The sequence below is a fragment of the Molothrus ater genome, chromosome W (assembly GCF_012460135.2).
Source record: "Molothrus ater isolate BHLD 08-10-18 breed brown headed cowbird chromosome W, BPBGC_Mater_1.1, whole genome shotgun sequence".
Classification (NCBI taxonomy): Eukaryota; Metazoa; Chordata; class Aves; order Passeriformes; family Icteridae; genus Molothrus; species Molothrus ater.
Window position 1 is genome coordinate 5,661,440 of NC_050510.2, and position 15,471 is coordinate 5,676,910.

The 15,471-nt window shown below is 43.5% G+C and overlaps 1 protein-coding gene across 1 annotated transcript in view; it reads left to right on the top strand.

Annotated features, from left to right (window-relative positions):
• LOC118701537 (SET-binding protein-like) overlaps window positions 1-13,467 on the top strand; it is a 217,798-nt gene extending 204,331 nt beyond the window's left edge. The window contains exon 3 of the mRNA XM_054517773.1: window positions 13,262-13,467. Coding sequence (XP_054373748.1) covers window positions 13,262-13,345 — 84 coding nt within the window. The 3' untranslated portion in view covers window positions 13,346-13,467. The remainder of the gene's footprint in view (window positions 1-13,261) is intronic.
• The last annotated feature ends 2,004 nt before the right edge of the window (window positions 13,468-15,471 follow it).

The following is a 15,471-nucleotide window of genomic DNA, read 5'->3' on the forward strand; positions in this document are numbered from 1 at the left end:
GGTATTAGATTTTGCTGACATCAAGTCATCCACCATCCTCCTGACATTATAGCTTCCTGAGTCAGGGAGCTCCTGTGAAATGTTGAGGCTGTGAGCCCACATGGTGTTTTTAGCTGCAGCTGCCAGGACCACAGAGGTGTCCAAATAGGAACTGGGAGGAAGCACCTGACACAAGTCTCCACCATCTTTTCTTTGTGAAAAGCAGGCACTGCAAAGTGTGGATAGCAGCTTTGGTGCTGTCTGTTCATGAAGAAAGTGACATTGCTGAAATACAGACAGCTCACCATGATAAGGAGCTCCCTCAATCTGCTAACCACAAGTCAGTTGCTGCATGGGTGATGCCCATGGCTAAGTATTAGAAGTATCACAAGTGAAACAATTCAAAGCTATGGGTTCCTCTGAACAGTTCCCATCTGAGAGTAAGAGTTTCTGATGGCAGCTTTGAAACCTTTCCACTGAGAAGACTTTTTGATGTGTGTGGTAAAGAGTGTTCAGGTACAAAATGTTTCCTCTGCCTCCCTCCCTTGTATAGTGCTTTTTTCCTACACCCCACAGGGTGGGATTGCATTAATCCTGCTTGCCTTTTGCCAGATAGTCTCTGTCCTGATATAGTAAATTCTTCCCAAAGTAAAGAGCTTGTGTTCAGCTTCTTGTAGCTCAGAGGGGCCCATGAAAACAAACTTGCTTTGCCTTGGGTAGCTCAGCACAGAAGTTCCTATGGCACTTCTTATGATCCTCCAATGTAGCATGGTGTGGTGGTTTGACACATGGTTAGACCAAATGGCAAGTACTTGGGGTGGGATGCTTTTTTGGGGGTGTGTAATTTAAAGTTGCAAACATTGAAGATGTAGTATCAGTCAGATGACAGTGGTGTGGTATGGGAAAAGGAGAACAGTAGTTTGTTTTTGAAGTTAAGCTGTTCAAATGCAACATCTCTGTCATTTTAAACACATGACATCTGGTTCTTTACAATTATTCTGAGATGCAGATGGCAGTAATCTCCAGTAAGAGTGATCTCACAAACCAGCAAAAGATTATTGTTATAACCAAATTTAAAGCAATGCACTTCCCTTCTCCTGGATGGAAAGAGTGAATCTTAGTCAGGATAAGAGGAAGAGTGACATATGTCATACCAATGTCTTAGGTTGCATCTGTCTTGAGCAAGTTAAGCAGTGTCTGGGAATGTTTATGGGAGTGTGACTGGGTATACTCAAACTACTAGACCAGTCCTTGGCACATTTTTGGTCCATGACAGCCGACAGCTAGCAAGATCCTAAGTAATTCCTAAGTATGGATCAGGGTTCATCCTAGTGAGCTGTTTGCATTTAACTGCTGCATTATGGAAGTTAAGATATACAAACTGTTCTGTGCTAGCTGGCCTTAATGCCTGGGAATATTTCTGGGCACATTTAATTTACTAGTGGATGAATAGGCTTAGGTCGAACTGAGAAACTGGACTTCATAATTCTAAACTCCATTTGTCAGCAGTGTGAAAGGGGAGACATTATCAGAAGCTGATTCAACCTCCCTTGGTCCTGACTTCTCCATATGTAGATGGTTGCTAAGGAAGCTAAGCCAACAGGGTTCAACAGGTTGATAGCAGAGAAAAAGCTGCATTATCCCTGAAAAATGGGATGTATAGTACAGGCCCATTTCCTGCATATTTACTAGCCACCTCCCCTGCCTCTCCAAGCTCAGATAAAAAAACTATGAAGTCATTGAGGTGTTCTTTGCTGCAACAGTGAGTGCCATCCGTTATTTTTCTTCACAGAAAGTATTTCTTTCTCTCTCACCATAGGGAGGTTCCTTTTTCAATAGGTTCCAGCCATGGTGTTCTATATAATTTTCTTTTAACGATTTGACGGTTGATAGTTAAATGTGTCCTTCAGAGACAACTGTAGTCTTATACATAATAAAACAGCTCATGGAAGGATTCAGCATTATGTCTTTCAAATATAAGTAAACCCTCTGTTTGATAAAGAAAGTTTTATTTTGAGTCCCTCCTATGCAAATATAGTTTATTTTTCCCCACTAAATCAAAAACCTCGGTGAAAAAAAATAACTTTGTCTCAACTGCTGCAACCAAAATGTAATGTTTCACTATCTTTCCTTTCATTGAAATCTGTTAATGCACAATTTGATCTAAGACTTGTTTAATCATATATTAAAAAAAAAACATTTTCCCTTCAAGAATACCTCAAGTGTTTGGTCACAGTGGGGATGAAATTACTAGTTGAATTTGGCACATATTTGGAAACATGACCTTAATCTGCAAGTTTCAGGGAAGAAGGTATTTTCTCCAGGTATTTCATTAAGTCAGATAAGTAAATTATATTTTTGACATGTTAAAGATATTCCATTTTAGACAAAAGAAGCAATATTCCAGTTGTGTCACTGAAATTCAATGCCCTCTGTTGCTTGTTAACAACTGCACATTTATTATTTTGATGTCTCAGTTTTCTATCAAGTGTCAACACACTGCTACATACCAAATAATCAATAATTCTGCTGTTGAGTGTGCCCTGGAAATACAATATTACTGTTAATATTGACCCACACAGCAGAAATCAAGGCATCCAACTTTGCGGACACTACTTGCTAGCACTCTGCCTTTTACTTACAGACTAACTGGCTTGAAAATCACTATTCCCCAGGGACCAATTTTTTTGCACACTGTCTTTCCATGTATCATAATGAGTGTGAACATAAACACCAGGATGTCAGGGCCCAGATGACCTGCATATATGGTGCATATAGTTTCATTTCAGCTTTCTGTGGTTTCTGGATGCAGCAAACCAGCTGCAAAGAGCACTGGTAAAATCAATATGCATCAGTTTCAGTATCTGCCTCTAAGGGCACAGCACAGTAGACTGGCTGGACAAAGTAATCAGTGTCCCAGCATACCATGAAGATACTCAGAGGGCTAGAGCACCTCTCCTATGAATAAAGGCTGAGATAGGATTCTTCAGTCTGGAGAAGACAAGGCTCTGGGAAGATTTTATTGCAGCCTTTCAGTACCTAAAGGAGCTATAAGAGAGTTGGAGAGGGACTTTTGACAAGGATGTGTAGTGATAGGACAAGGAGGAATGGTTTCAAACTGACAGAGGGCAGGTTTAGATTAGATATTAGGAAGAAATTCTTTACTGTGAAGGTGGGAGGCCACCATCCCTGGAAGTGATCAGGGTCAGGTTGGATGGGGGTTTGAACAACCTGGTCTAAAGAAAGATGTCCCTGTCCATGGCAGGGAGATTTGACTTACATGATCTGTAAAGGTCTTTTCCAATCCAAACTATTCTATGATGCTATGGGAAGAGCGAGATGGGCTGTGGATGGATAGCTTGAGACCTCTGGCAGTGTTCTGCAAGCATCGTGACCAACATGGTTAGTGAAGGCTCATGTAGTTTGCTTTCAGAGGTGATTTCAGACTCATGTTATAGGTTGGGAAAAATAAGTTCTGAAACACTGAAGTGTGCTGGTAGCATCAGAAGTATCTGTTCTTTGCTCTTCTGTCCCATCCAGGCTGCCAGGTTGCCTTGTGAGTAAGAAAATGTGGTGTTCCCCATTCCTACATGTGCATTCACATACACCTCTGTGAGTTTGATGGTCTTTACTGTATCTGTAATGGCTTTGCAATGAAGCTGTGAATGAAAGTTTGGCAGATTGGTTTTACAATTCTCAGTCTTCCCAGAAACAGCCCAGAATTTCATTAAGGTGATGATTTCCTATAATGTCTTTTCAGATTTTACTAGATCCAGATAAATTTAATCATCATTTTATCTATGTGCCACAAAAATTAGTTGGCACAGATATCTTCGTATAGGAATACTATAGTTCTGGTCTCTTGTGTTTGAGCAGCAGCTGCACTATATGATGCTACTGTTTCTTTAATAAGTGGCTGTAGTGGTTTTGGTTCTCCAATTTCAGATTTCGCCTATTTTGAGATTTCCTGGGTGGTGCAGCAATGAATATGGTGGGTCTCAGTGCTGGCCAATCACCAGTGCACTCAATTCCTGCTGTGAGGTAGGATTAGGAGAAAGGCAAAGTAGTCTCAAAACTTTAAAAGGGTATAAAGAAAATTTTATTAACAGTAACTAAAAGAAAGAGTAATAAAAATCAGAACAAAACCTTCAGAACACTTCTCCTCCCCCCTACAACCTTTTCTTCCCACTGATAATGTAAAGAAACAAAACCTAAAATTTCAGTCAGTTTACTGCCTCTAGAATAGTCTTTCTTCAATTCACTTAGGGAGAGAAGTCCCTCTTGTTAATGTTATGGAGACTTCTCCACAAGGAAAAAACAAGTTCTCTTGTGGCTCTCTCACAAATAGCAGCTGCCAGGGGAAATCTGCAATAGTGAAGTTCCTCCCATTTTTCACAAGCTTTTCCCATAGCTTGTTTATGGGCCATGACAACTTATGGGGTACTGTTTTAAAGATGAGCTGTTCAAAGGCAAAAGTTCTCATTGTCTATCTCTAAAATCATCTTCATCCCTGGGAACAGAGATCTTCTCTTCCTTGGGGCACAGGATTTTCATCACCCTTCTCTCCTTCTCTGTTCAAACTTCTCATAGGATCACAGCTACTTTAACATCTGCTTTAGCATGGAGGCCTTTACTCTATATCTACAATTTGAACACTTTCATCTCCCCATACCTTCATGCATTATAGGGGAAAAGAGTCTTTCTCCATAGCTTTACAAGAGGATTTCAGCCCCAAGATTAGGATGTCTCCTCATCCCTCCCATCTGGGACTTGACTTCTTCTTCAGTGACCTTGATGTCTTCATGTTGTTCCTTTACATGCTTGTATCTTGTTCCTTTCTCTCACTGGAGGAAGAATTGAAGCACTGAAAGAGTTAATATCTCACCTGGGGCCTGCATATGGTCAATCTGATCCCGGTTGTGCTGGGTGCTACAGACTGCTGGGTGGAACTGTGGCTGAGGGGTGTGGTATTTTCTGAGACCCCTGTCATAGGGAGGAAATGATGAATCTGACTCCATGTTCTTAGAAGGCTAATTTATTATTTTATGATATTATATTAAAGAATGATATACTAAACTATACTAAAGAATAGATAAAGGATACAGACAGAAGCCTAGAAGATACTAATGAAAAACTTGTGACTCTTTCCAGAGCCTCGACACAACTTGGCCCCTGATCGGCCAATAAGTAAAAACAATTCACATGTTGGATAAACAATCTCCAACCACATTCCAAAGCAGCAAAACACAGGAGAAGCAAATGAGATAATTTTGTTTTCCTTTTTCTCTGAGGCTTCTCAGCTTCCCAGGAGATAAATTCTGGGCAAAGAGATTTTTCAGAAAATATGATGGTGACAGGGGGCCAGCTAGGATTTAATCAGCTAGGCCAGAACTCAGCAGCAGCATGCCAGGGAGGGGGGGTGTGGGGTGTGTGGCTTCTCCTTCCCCCTTCCTGGTGGTTGCGGCGGTAGTGTTTCCGTGTCACTCGTGGCACCGCCCGGAGTACATCTGCCGTTGTGACCTCTTCCTTTCATGTCCAGTGCTCTCACCACTGAACACGGACCAGAGCTGCTTCTAGGGTTGTCTTTTTAAGGATGCACTGTCCCGATCCAAAAAAGGCACAGTCTCTCCTTTGGGACACCTGTCCCCACAATCTCTCCTTTGGGACACCTGTCCCCCCCATATTTTTTCACCCCCTGGGGCCGAGGGGCACCAACACTGAACCCTCTTGGTTCTGTGGCCATTGCCTCCCCCTAGAATGCAGTCTCTGTATCACAAGGAACATGGGTCTGTCCATGGCTATACAAAAAGAGTCCAGCAAAAGCCACTCCATCATCTCTTCCCACTAGGATTCTTCTCTACTCTTCTACTATCTCTCACTCACCCAGACCTCTCTCACACTTGCACATTTCCTTCCTCATCTTCCACTCTATCTTCTAGGAAAGGTCAATGATCTGTAAAGTTCTCATTGTCCGAAAAGGGGTTAAAAGCTCCTACAAGCGGCCGGCTGCACCCCCCCCTTCTTCTCCGTCCCAGCCGTGCTGCCGGCACAGGCCCATGTTTATCCAGTTTCAAGGTTACAGTCTCAGGCAGCGGCTCTCTTTCTCTCTCTCTGTGTCTCTCAGGGGGGGGCTGCCCGATGGCTCCCGGTGTCTCTCTCTCTCTCTTCCACCCTTCCACCCCCGGGCTCAGGCCTACCTCTCCCGGCCTCATGGCTTTTCCCCTCCCCCTGCCCAGCCAGCAGCTGGGCCGGGGGAGAGACCCGAACTCTTTCCCGCCGGAAACCCAAAAGGGCCCTCCCAGGGGAGAGCTCTACTTTTAACCCCGTGTTCTCAGAGGCGTGTCCATGTCCTAAATGGCCAGGTTAAATGCCAATATTAAAGTCTGAATATCCATTGGCTCAAAACACAGCATCCCAAAAACACATTTCCTGTCAAACCACCACAGCTATCAACCAGGAAACGGCGATTGTCCAGCTGTGCACAGTGAAAGAACCAACTATGAATATGCAGGCTTACAAAAGAAACTGGGACTCCTTCGCCTCGGGCATAATAAACTGTATAAAACAACCTTGCAAGAAGCGGCTCTCGTGAACGGGGAAGGGTCCGATGCGATAGAGGTCAGATCTAGGTTCACACAGCGCCGATCCAAGGCTCGACGCTGTCTCTTTGGCTGTGGTGGTTCTGAGGACCGTATTTTGGTTGCGGAAAAAGATAAATAAATCTTTTCACATTTTTGATAATTTAACTTTCGATTGATCATTTATAACATGGGTGTCTTTCGTCTTTAACGTGTTTTTTCACAGAGGTGTATACAACTTTCTAGTAGCTAAAAGCTTTGCATCACTTTCATAAATGTCTCCCATGCAAAACCAGTACAGTGGCTCTGCTTCAATAATGAGTGCTGGGGAGAAAGTAACCTTGACCTGTGCAGAGCATAACTTTGGTGAGGATAAGTGGGAGATGTAGGCATTTGGGAAGGGGGGCGGGGGGAAGAGGAATGGCTGCACCATGCCACCATGGCTGGAAAAAGGTGCAGGACAGTGATGGAAGCTTAAAAGCAGGAGCTTCAGATGGCTGGGAGGAGTTCATGAGAGCTCCTGACAAGGTGAGAGAGGGAAAAATTTTTCCTTACCTGTCTTAGGAAGAGTGAATCAGGAGAAATGGTACCCTCTATAGTGCCTCACTCCCCTCCTTGGGAAGGTGGTCTCATCTCTAACTCAGTGTTGTCATGACCCTCTGTGCTACCAACTTAGTTCTATCTTCTAGGTGACCTTTACCCACATTGTCAGAGGTCCCCTTGCTCCCAAGGAGCAAATTTATCAGCCTTATCCTTCATCTAAGAGCTTTAGCTTATCTTCTGCATGGCAAACCATTTTGCACCAGAGAGATAAAGCTCAAAACAATGTCATAGGAAGTCTATGTGAGGAACAAGATGGTATTTTCTCTTTCTGGGAGGAATCAAGGTCATGTTTAAAGTGCTCAGAGCAGTCAGAGTTGCAGGGAAAATGCAGTGCAAGGCCCTTTATCTACTGACATTTCCTAAGACCCAACTTCATATAAAAAATTAAATTTCTACACTCTTTCAGAGGGAAGAAACAAAAATTCAGACACTCATCGAAGGAGCAGGTATGATTTAGGGTTGATCAGAGTTGCTGCTTTGCAAGAACATGGAGGTAGAGCTGAAGTTGTCATCGGTTGTGGATGTATACTATCAACAAAAGGAGGTGATGCCATGGTTGCATGTTCTTCAAAACATTTCTCCCTCCAGCAGTGTCACCTCTTCTTTGCGCAGCCTCAGCAGCTTACTTCAGCTGCTTCAACTGAAACCACTAATGATGTCATATTTTTTTCTTCCATTGGATGGTGAGTGAATGGCCATTTCTGCCCTTATCTCCTGTTAGATAAAATGCCCCAAAATGCCATCATTGAAGTTCAGAGGTCATTAGCGACTTTAAAATCCTCTCCAATTGCCTTGGATAAAACCCAAATGAAATAAAAATCAGTGTGAGAGTAAAGAGGTAAAGATACCAAAATTATATGTCCAAGGCAAACAGCTTGTTGGTTTCAGAGTGTTTCTGGTAGCCATCTGCTTGTTTGAATTTCAGGATATGATGCTTTTAGAAGTCAGAGAAAAAAACACAGTCGACCACAGTCGACCACAGTCTTCAGATATTTTACTTGATAACAGCAGCCTCTTTTTTTGTGCCCATTTTCTTACAGCCTCAAGAATGTCCTGTTTTGCAATCATACTATCATCAGGTGGTTATAATGCTGAAATACCATGATGTGCAATTCAGCAATTAAAAAAAAAATCTTTTTGAAGCCTCAAAAAATTTTCTTCTCATCTCTCTTCATGAATGAGCAATATAATAGAGTGTGTTACTAAAACTTAATAATCACTCCTTTATTAGCATGGCCAATTATTGGCCCTCTTTATCTAAAAAAGATACTTTTTTTTGTGCTACTCCTATTTCAACTCTGGGGTGTCAGCCTTTGTCCTGTGTAACAAAGAAACCTATCCTTTTATGGATGGTGTTAACTGAGACACCAGTGACTGATCACATTTAAGAGCTAAATTCCCCTTTTATTCTCAGAGGTGGTCAGGATCAAAATACCAAGAGACCAAAGCTGGAGAGAGAAACTTGAACTCTTGGTGTATTCTTCCTGTGAACAAATAAAGACATTACAGATTCCCTTGCTGCCAATGTGGCCCCTTTAATCAGAAGCATGGTCACAGTTAAGAAGATGATATTGTCCATAAAAAAACCCTCTGTTGTGGTCAGAGCATTATAAAGCAAATATATTTATGTTCTTGGCCCAAAGACTAAATGACATTAAAAGATGAAGATGGGAGTTTAAGGGTTGGCAGAAGCAGGCAGACAGGAATGGGAAGACTTCACAGTGTCTATCTGCACACGCAGGTGTGGTCAGTCAGCAGTTACTGGGGGTGGATCCATTGTACTTGGAGAGATTTGCAAGAGTACTGTGGACAAGAATGATAAGTGTGTAACAAGAGCCTTTCCCTTGCAAGGAGAGCCTTGGAGAAGAGATGAAAGTGTATGAACAGAAGTGATTTACTCTCTTACTTGGCACTTGTTTAAGAAAAACATTCTTTCTAGATTTACAAAAAAAAAAATAATAAGACATTCACAAACTAATGAAAGCTACATTTTTATTGATTGTAATGGACTTAATTAAATTTTGGACAATTACCACATCACAATGTTTATCTGCAAGGCAATATTTCCCCATGGTTAATAAAAGTGAACAGCAGGAGTACCGGAGCAAATTCAAGCCACTTCTAGCACTCATTTCCAGGATTTTAATGGCACCCACATTACCCTGGCTTCTTTTTAAAGCTTCATCCGGCTTTATGTGACAATACTTTGTTTTTATGCCATGCTTTTCACACCTAAATTAAGCATCTCACAAAGCAGGGCAAGATGCTATGCCCATTTCAGACAACAGAAAAAAACTCTAAGGGAGGTGATTTGGTTGTGGCCACAGAGCAGCACTGTTGGGAGCAAACCTCAGTCTCCTTAAATTTTATCCCAGGAGTCCACTGCATCTTCAAGAGGAAGCTTTGTAGACATGCTTTTATGGAGTGTGAATAAAAGGCTTGCACCAAACTGGGATGAAGAGAGTGGATTTCTCCCTGTTGGCTTCTTGGGGTACTGGATTGCTCTTCTCCGACAGTCAAGAACTCAGAAGTGGCAGCAGTAAGGGAAACTATTCAGCTTGGTAGATAAATAGTATGAGGCTGCCTGTGTTTTCCTTCCCTTATTATCACTGGCCATCACCTGTTTGTTCTTTCTAGTGGGATTTTCTCTGAGTCCTGTTTGACACAGAGAAAGAGCTAACCTCCCCCATTTTGAACTTGCCTGCTTGTTGTCTTCTGGTCTCAAATTTGTTTTGAAGGCAATTTGGGTTCAGTCTTCTTCTGAAGCTCTGTAGGACTCACCAGGTCCTGTGCTGGTGCCTAACAGCAGCAGCAGCAACTCAGGAGGCAAAGAGGCATGAGAGCAATATTGTACTTCCCTGCAACAGCTAACCGTGGCCCTGGAGAATCCATAATTAGTTAGTTGTTTTGGGTGGAAAGGTGCCTGCTTTTTAAAAATTATCCAGTTCCCCAACCCTGTGCTTCTTGGGGATAGTCCTGAAAGCCCTGGAGCAAGGGTTTAATCCTGAAGCCATCCTTCTGGGCTTTGAGTTGGAAACCTGTGGTGTTCCCAAATTGCTTTGGTGTGTTACAGGTGGCCATACTGAACAGCCTTACTGCAGAATTTGAGAGGCCATCCTTTGGTCCAGCCACGCAAAGCTGACTCTTGAAAGGCCAGCACATCCCTTCAAATCCTCCAGCTTTTCCTTTGCCATCATTTTGCAGTGAGGGGTGTTGCTTTTCAAGAAAAGCAAGGGGATTGATGTCAGGCAACTCCAGAAATCTCTGGGAGCCATGGTGCGAAACGTCTTTTCCCTTTGATATTTTGAGTCTCCCAATATGGAGCTGCCTTTGATTTGCAATGATGGAGAATATGATGGATGAGCGTCTCTGGTCTCCCGGCGCCTTGGAAATGAGCTGTAAATCTAAATGGATCGTATCCCAGTAAAATCAGATGATGGATGAATCAATCAGGCAGGTTCAGAAATCTTCCCACTGCTTTTAGGGAGAAGGCATACTCAAAAACGTCTCCCTGATAATTGAGGAGACATCCCTCCACACAGCTGCAGAGCTACTGTGACCATGGCATTTCCCATTAAGGCAGCCTGTGGTCATACAGCTCTCAGTGGACTAGAACATTCTTCTTCCACAGCCTTGTCTGCCCTACAGACATATCCTCTGGTCAAGAAAAGAGCTCTTTGCTCCTAGACCTGGTTGTCCTCTAAAGGGCACATCAACCAGACAGGACTAGACCTAGGGAGTAGAGTGGAGGTAAAACCAGAGCTGAACCTGTGTCTCAGCATCAAGTTGTTTTTTCTAGTGAAAGCTTAAAAAAGCACCATTCCCCAATCTCATATATCTCAAGAACGCTAGAGATTGTTTTTTTTGAGGCTTTTATAAAACATTGTGGAAAGACTTAGAAGCCTCTGGTTGAAATTTCTCTGTCCATGCAGGCCTGACCTATGAGGGACAGTTGGCTTTCTAGAAGAGGGCTCAAATCAGAGGATGAGAATGCTTTGGCCAAAGAGTCTAGTAAGTTGAAGGAAAAGAGTTTCATGAGCACAAACACTCAGTCATCATTAACTTTTTATCAAATAATGCTAGAAATATGCCAGAGGATGTTCACGTGAGCATTTGTGTGTGAGTGAAGGCACCTGTATGGTGACTAAAGAACCAAAACCACCCTTTTCTGACATCATCAGATGCAATTTTCATCCCTCTGAATAATTTGTGGTATTTTAGGTGCTGCAAGCATATGGCTGTTTGGTAGTGCTAGAGCTGAACTCACAAAGAACTGAAGGAACACAGAGATGGAAATTATTCAACTTCCCAAGTCAGCCCTGTTTCTCTTGTTTCTCCTGCATTGCTTAGTTTGTGCAAAGCTTCATCTCCTATCTCATGTCTGATGGGCAGAGCCAGGGAAGCACATCTGAAAGCTTCAGTTTGTACATACAGGCCTGATAAACTCCAGAAGGAAAAGAAGAGCAATCAGCTCTATGAGAACCAAGCCAATTAAATGTCTGAGTAGTGTTTCAATAGAAAACATGGGCAGCATCAGTAACTTTCCATAAGCTTTAATAATGCTAATTACTTTGCCAGTTGCGGATTCCACCATGATTTGTTTAGTGCAGTCATGCTTTGACCTCTTGCCTGGGCTTATAGGCTTTGTTTATGCTGACTGTTCATTTGCAGAGCTTCTCTCTCTATTTTTCCTCATGCTTTCTCTTTTCCCTGGGCCCGGCTCAGAGCCCAGAATAGTCCTCCTCTCTCTTTAAATGCTTCCATCCAGGGCAGGGTATCACCAAAGGATGATGAGTTTCTTGGGAGCAAGAGATGCTGCTCTTGTTCCCAACTACTCTGGATGCAAAATTGATCCTCCCCTTCCCTTTCTGCCACTGAGTTTAAGAAAAAGAATCCTTCCAATAAGCCAAGCAGCTTCTCAAGGAGCAGGCAGTTGGGATCTGCTGGGGATAGTGGCTCTGAATCTGATCACTTTTGTCTCAGGGAGAGAAAGAGGGACCTTGTATCTCTCTAGATGGCAAAGGCACATAAGGATGTGCACTCGAAGCGAGTCTTCCTGGAAAGTTAGTGGGAGTTTTTTATTACTGTTTACATTCAAGTCCATGGAAATTGAATAGGTGCCTCCTTTTGTGATATAGGGGTCTCCTCGAGCCAGGTCTTATAAGCTCTTGGAGATCTATATCACACCCGAGATAGCTCAGCCACCTCAGATGGCATAAAATCAGCAGGATGGCTTCTGTGGCAGTGTTGGAAACACAAAAGTTTTAATAAAATAAAAAGCAAAATAACAAAGCTCTTTACAGAGAAAAACCAAACCAGAACAAGAGGTTCTTGCTCCTGGTAAAACACCTCAAAAAAATGATTAGTTTCTTTGTTCTCTTCTTTTTCTAGTAAATTCCTTAGGTGGGACTTTTTGGCTTCTGTCCAATTGGCTATCCTTAAGTTTGAGGTGAAGTCCCCAAGGTCCTATGAGGTGTCCTTTTACCGAATTGAAGAGAGAAACTTCTGGGCTTTTTTCCTTTTTTAGGAGACAAAGGATAATTTGGTCACTCCGTCAACAGGGGGCACATTCCTACAATTTTGCACAAGAACCTTGATTCTTCTCCAGCTAATTGGGGAAGAGGGCTAATCATGGGTGTTTAAGGAGAGCATCTGCCTGACTGACAACTTGAATGCAAACCATGATATCTTCTGGGGATTTTAAAAGTTGGTTGAATTCCCTTACTGTTAAAATCCAGGCTGGGGAGGATGGGATGACATTTCCTCTGTCCTCCTACATGAGGTGCCAAAGGGTGGTGTCCTAGGGTGACGTTATGATGCTTGTATCCCCATTCATGTGTTCTGTTAATGTTGGATATTATGTTCTGTACCTTTAAGACCGGCTCTGAAGAGGGAAAGTTTTGTTTTGGTTTTCTTATCAGCCTGGCGGGACACAGAGACTGCAGCTTTTGCTTTTTCTGCTTTTGCTTTGCTTTGCTCTCTTGGTCTTGCTTGCTTCGCTTCTGCTTGCTTTTGCTCATTAGCTAGTTTAGCTAAACTGTCCAATTTCTTCCTGGAGTGTTTCTCCTTTCCTTTTTCTGACCATTTTGAACCTGCTCCAGACTGGGACCTGGGAAACACCAAGATTCTGCACCTTGTGGCCTGCAGCAGCTGCCCCAGCGCCGGAGGGACTGAGAACAGAGTGACCACCCCCCAAGAGAGACTTTCTGAATTTGTCATCTTTTTTCAGAGCGATGTCATCCGGTATTGTTCATTTTGTGTGCTGGGGGGTGCTGTGCTTGTTAAATAAACAGGTTCTTTCCACTCCTCTCCGAGGAATCCTTCCCGAACCGGTTGGGGGGAGGGGCTGTGTGGGTTTGCTTACTGGAGGGGCTCTAATTTGGAAATTCTCCTCCAAATTTGCCCTAAACCACGACAAAATCTTGGCGCCCAATGCTGGGCGAGAGAGAGAGAGAGTGGAAAAACCCTGTTTTGAGGGTATTTTGGTTGCCATTACTCTCTGTTTGTTTGAAGCAGTTAATAGTCATGATTTTTGAATTCATGATGAGTGTTGGGGTGAAGGCTTGCATGTGCTTCTGGTCCCTAGGGTTTTTCGAGATTTTAATACCTCTGTGGTCCCTAGGTTTATTTTCCTATCCTGAAAATGTTCTAGTATTGTCCCTCATACGTAGTTTTTACAGTAGAGGGGCAGTGACCAGAATAGCTATCCTGCTGGGCTTGATGGCAATGATTTGCAAGAAGTTTATAAACATGTTGGGGTCTGCTACCAGGTATGAATGGTTCTTGGCTATGGTTATTCGTCCAGTTTGTTAGAGGAGGAGCAGCAGGGAATGAGGCTTTTCAGCCTTTGCTTTCCTTTTTCTCCTATGAATCGGTTGCATCAGTAGTGAAGGATGTTCAGTTTCCCCTGAATGTTGAAGAAACCATCTTTCTTGTATTCAATCTGGTAACCTTCTTCTATACAGTCTGCTGCTTCTCCAGAATGAAGGCTGAGATTTCTAGATGGGCTGATGAGACCCCTGACTCAGGAGTAGACCCAGGCGTGAAACATCCTGAGTGGTGTGGGAAATGGGAGGAAATGGGCCAAATCCTGAAGGAATTCTCTGACCCTATAGTCTGGGATTTTCCCCATAAACAAATTCAGAACCCAGCTGAGGTGGGGAAATATCTGAAAGAGAAATACCAGGATGAGCCTAAGGAGAGAAAGGTCATTGCAGTGAGCTGGGCCCTGGCATATGCTTATCGCACTCTGTTGGAGACTGTAGGACAGCAGACAGAGGCAGGGGGGCAGGGAGATAAATCAGCTATCCCAGTCACTCCGGCTGCAGCCAACACCACAGGCTCGAAGCCAGCAGCCAAACCAGATAGTGAGCCTAAGCCAGCAGCTAAACCAATGGCTGTTGCTACCAGTACTAGAAGTGGGAAATGCATGGACAAGACCAATCGACCAGTGGATGATGATGATGATGCAACAGAAGGAACCTCAATGCCTCCTGACATAAAATCAGGAGTCAAAGCAGCAGGTGCAAGACCAGATGCAAATATTGAGTCCTTTTCCCTGAAGGACCTTCGTGGCTTACGGAAGGATTACACCCGACGACCTGATGAATCCATAATTAGTTGGTTAGTCCGTCTCTGGGATGCTGCAGGCGAGGCTACAATTCTGGATGGCACGGAAGTGAGGCATTTGGGATCCCTATCACATGATCCTGTCATCGACCAAGGAATGATGAGGGGGGCAAACCCTCAGAGCCTCTGGGCATGGGTCTTGGAAAGTGTTGCACAAAGATACCTGTGTGCAGATGATCTTTATATGCAACAAACACAGTGGAAGACCATAGAGCAAGGGATCCAACGCCTGAGAGAGATGGCAGTGGCAGAGATTATCTTCTCAGATGATGTAACAACTAGGAACCCAGACTTGGTGCCATGCACGTCTGTGATGTGGCGGAAACTTGTGCGACTTGGGCCACATGAATATGCTTCTGCTTTAGCCATAATGAAGAGGGATGAGAGGGATGAGACTGTGATGGATATGGCAAGGAAGCTCCGAGCATATGAAGATGCTGTGCATGGCCCAACACATGCCAGAATTGCAGCAGTAGAAACACGTCTGCAGAACTTAGAGGATAAGATAGAGGAGAATCATAAGAAGCTCAGAGAGGAGATTAAAGAAGACCTTCTCCAAATCTCGGCAGTACAGATCAGAGGTTCTGGTATCCAAGGCAGACGTTTCCCAGATGGCGAGAGAAGGTACACCCCACGAACAGAGCTGTGGTTCTACCTGCGTGACTGTGGAGAAAACATGAGG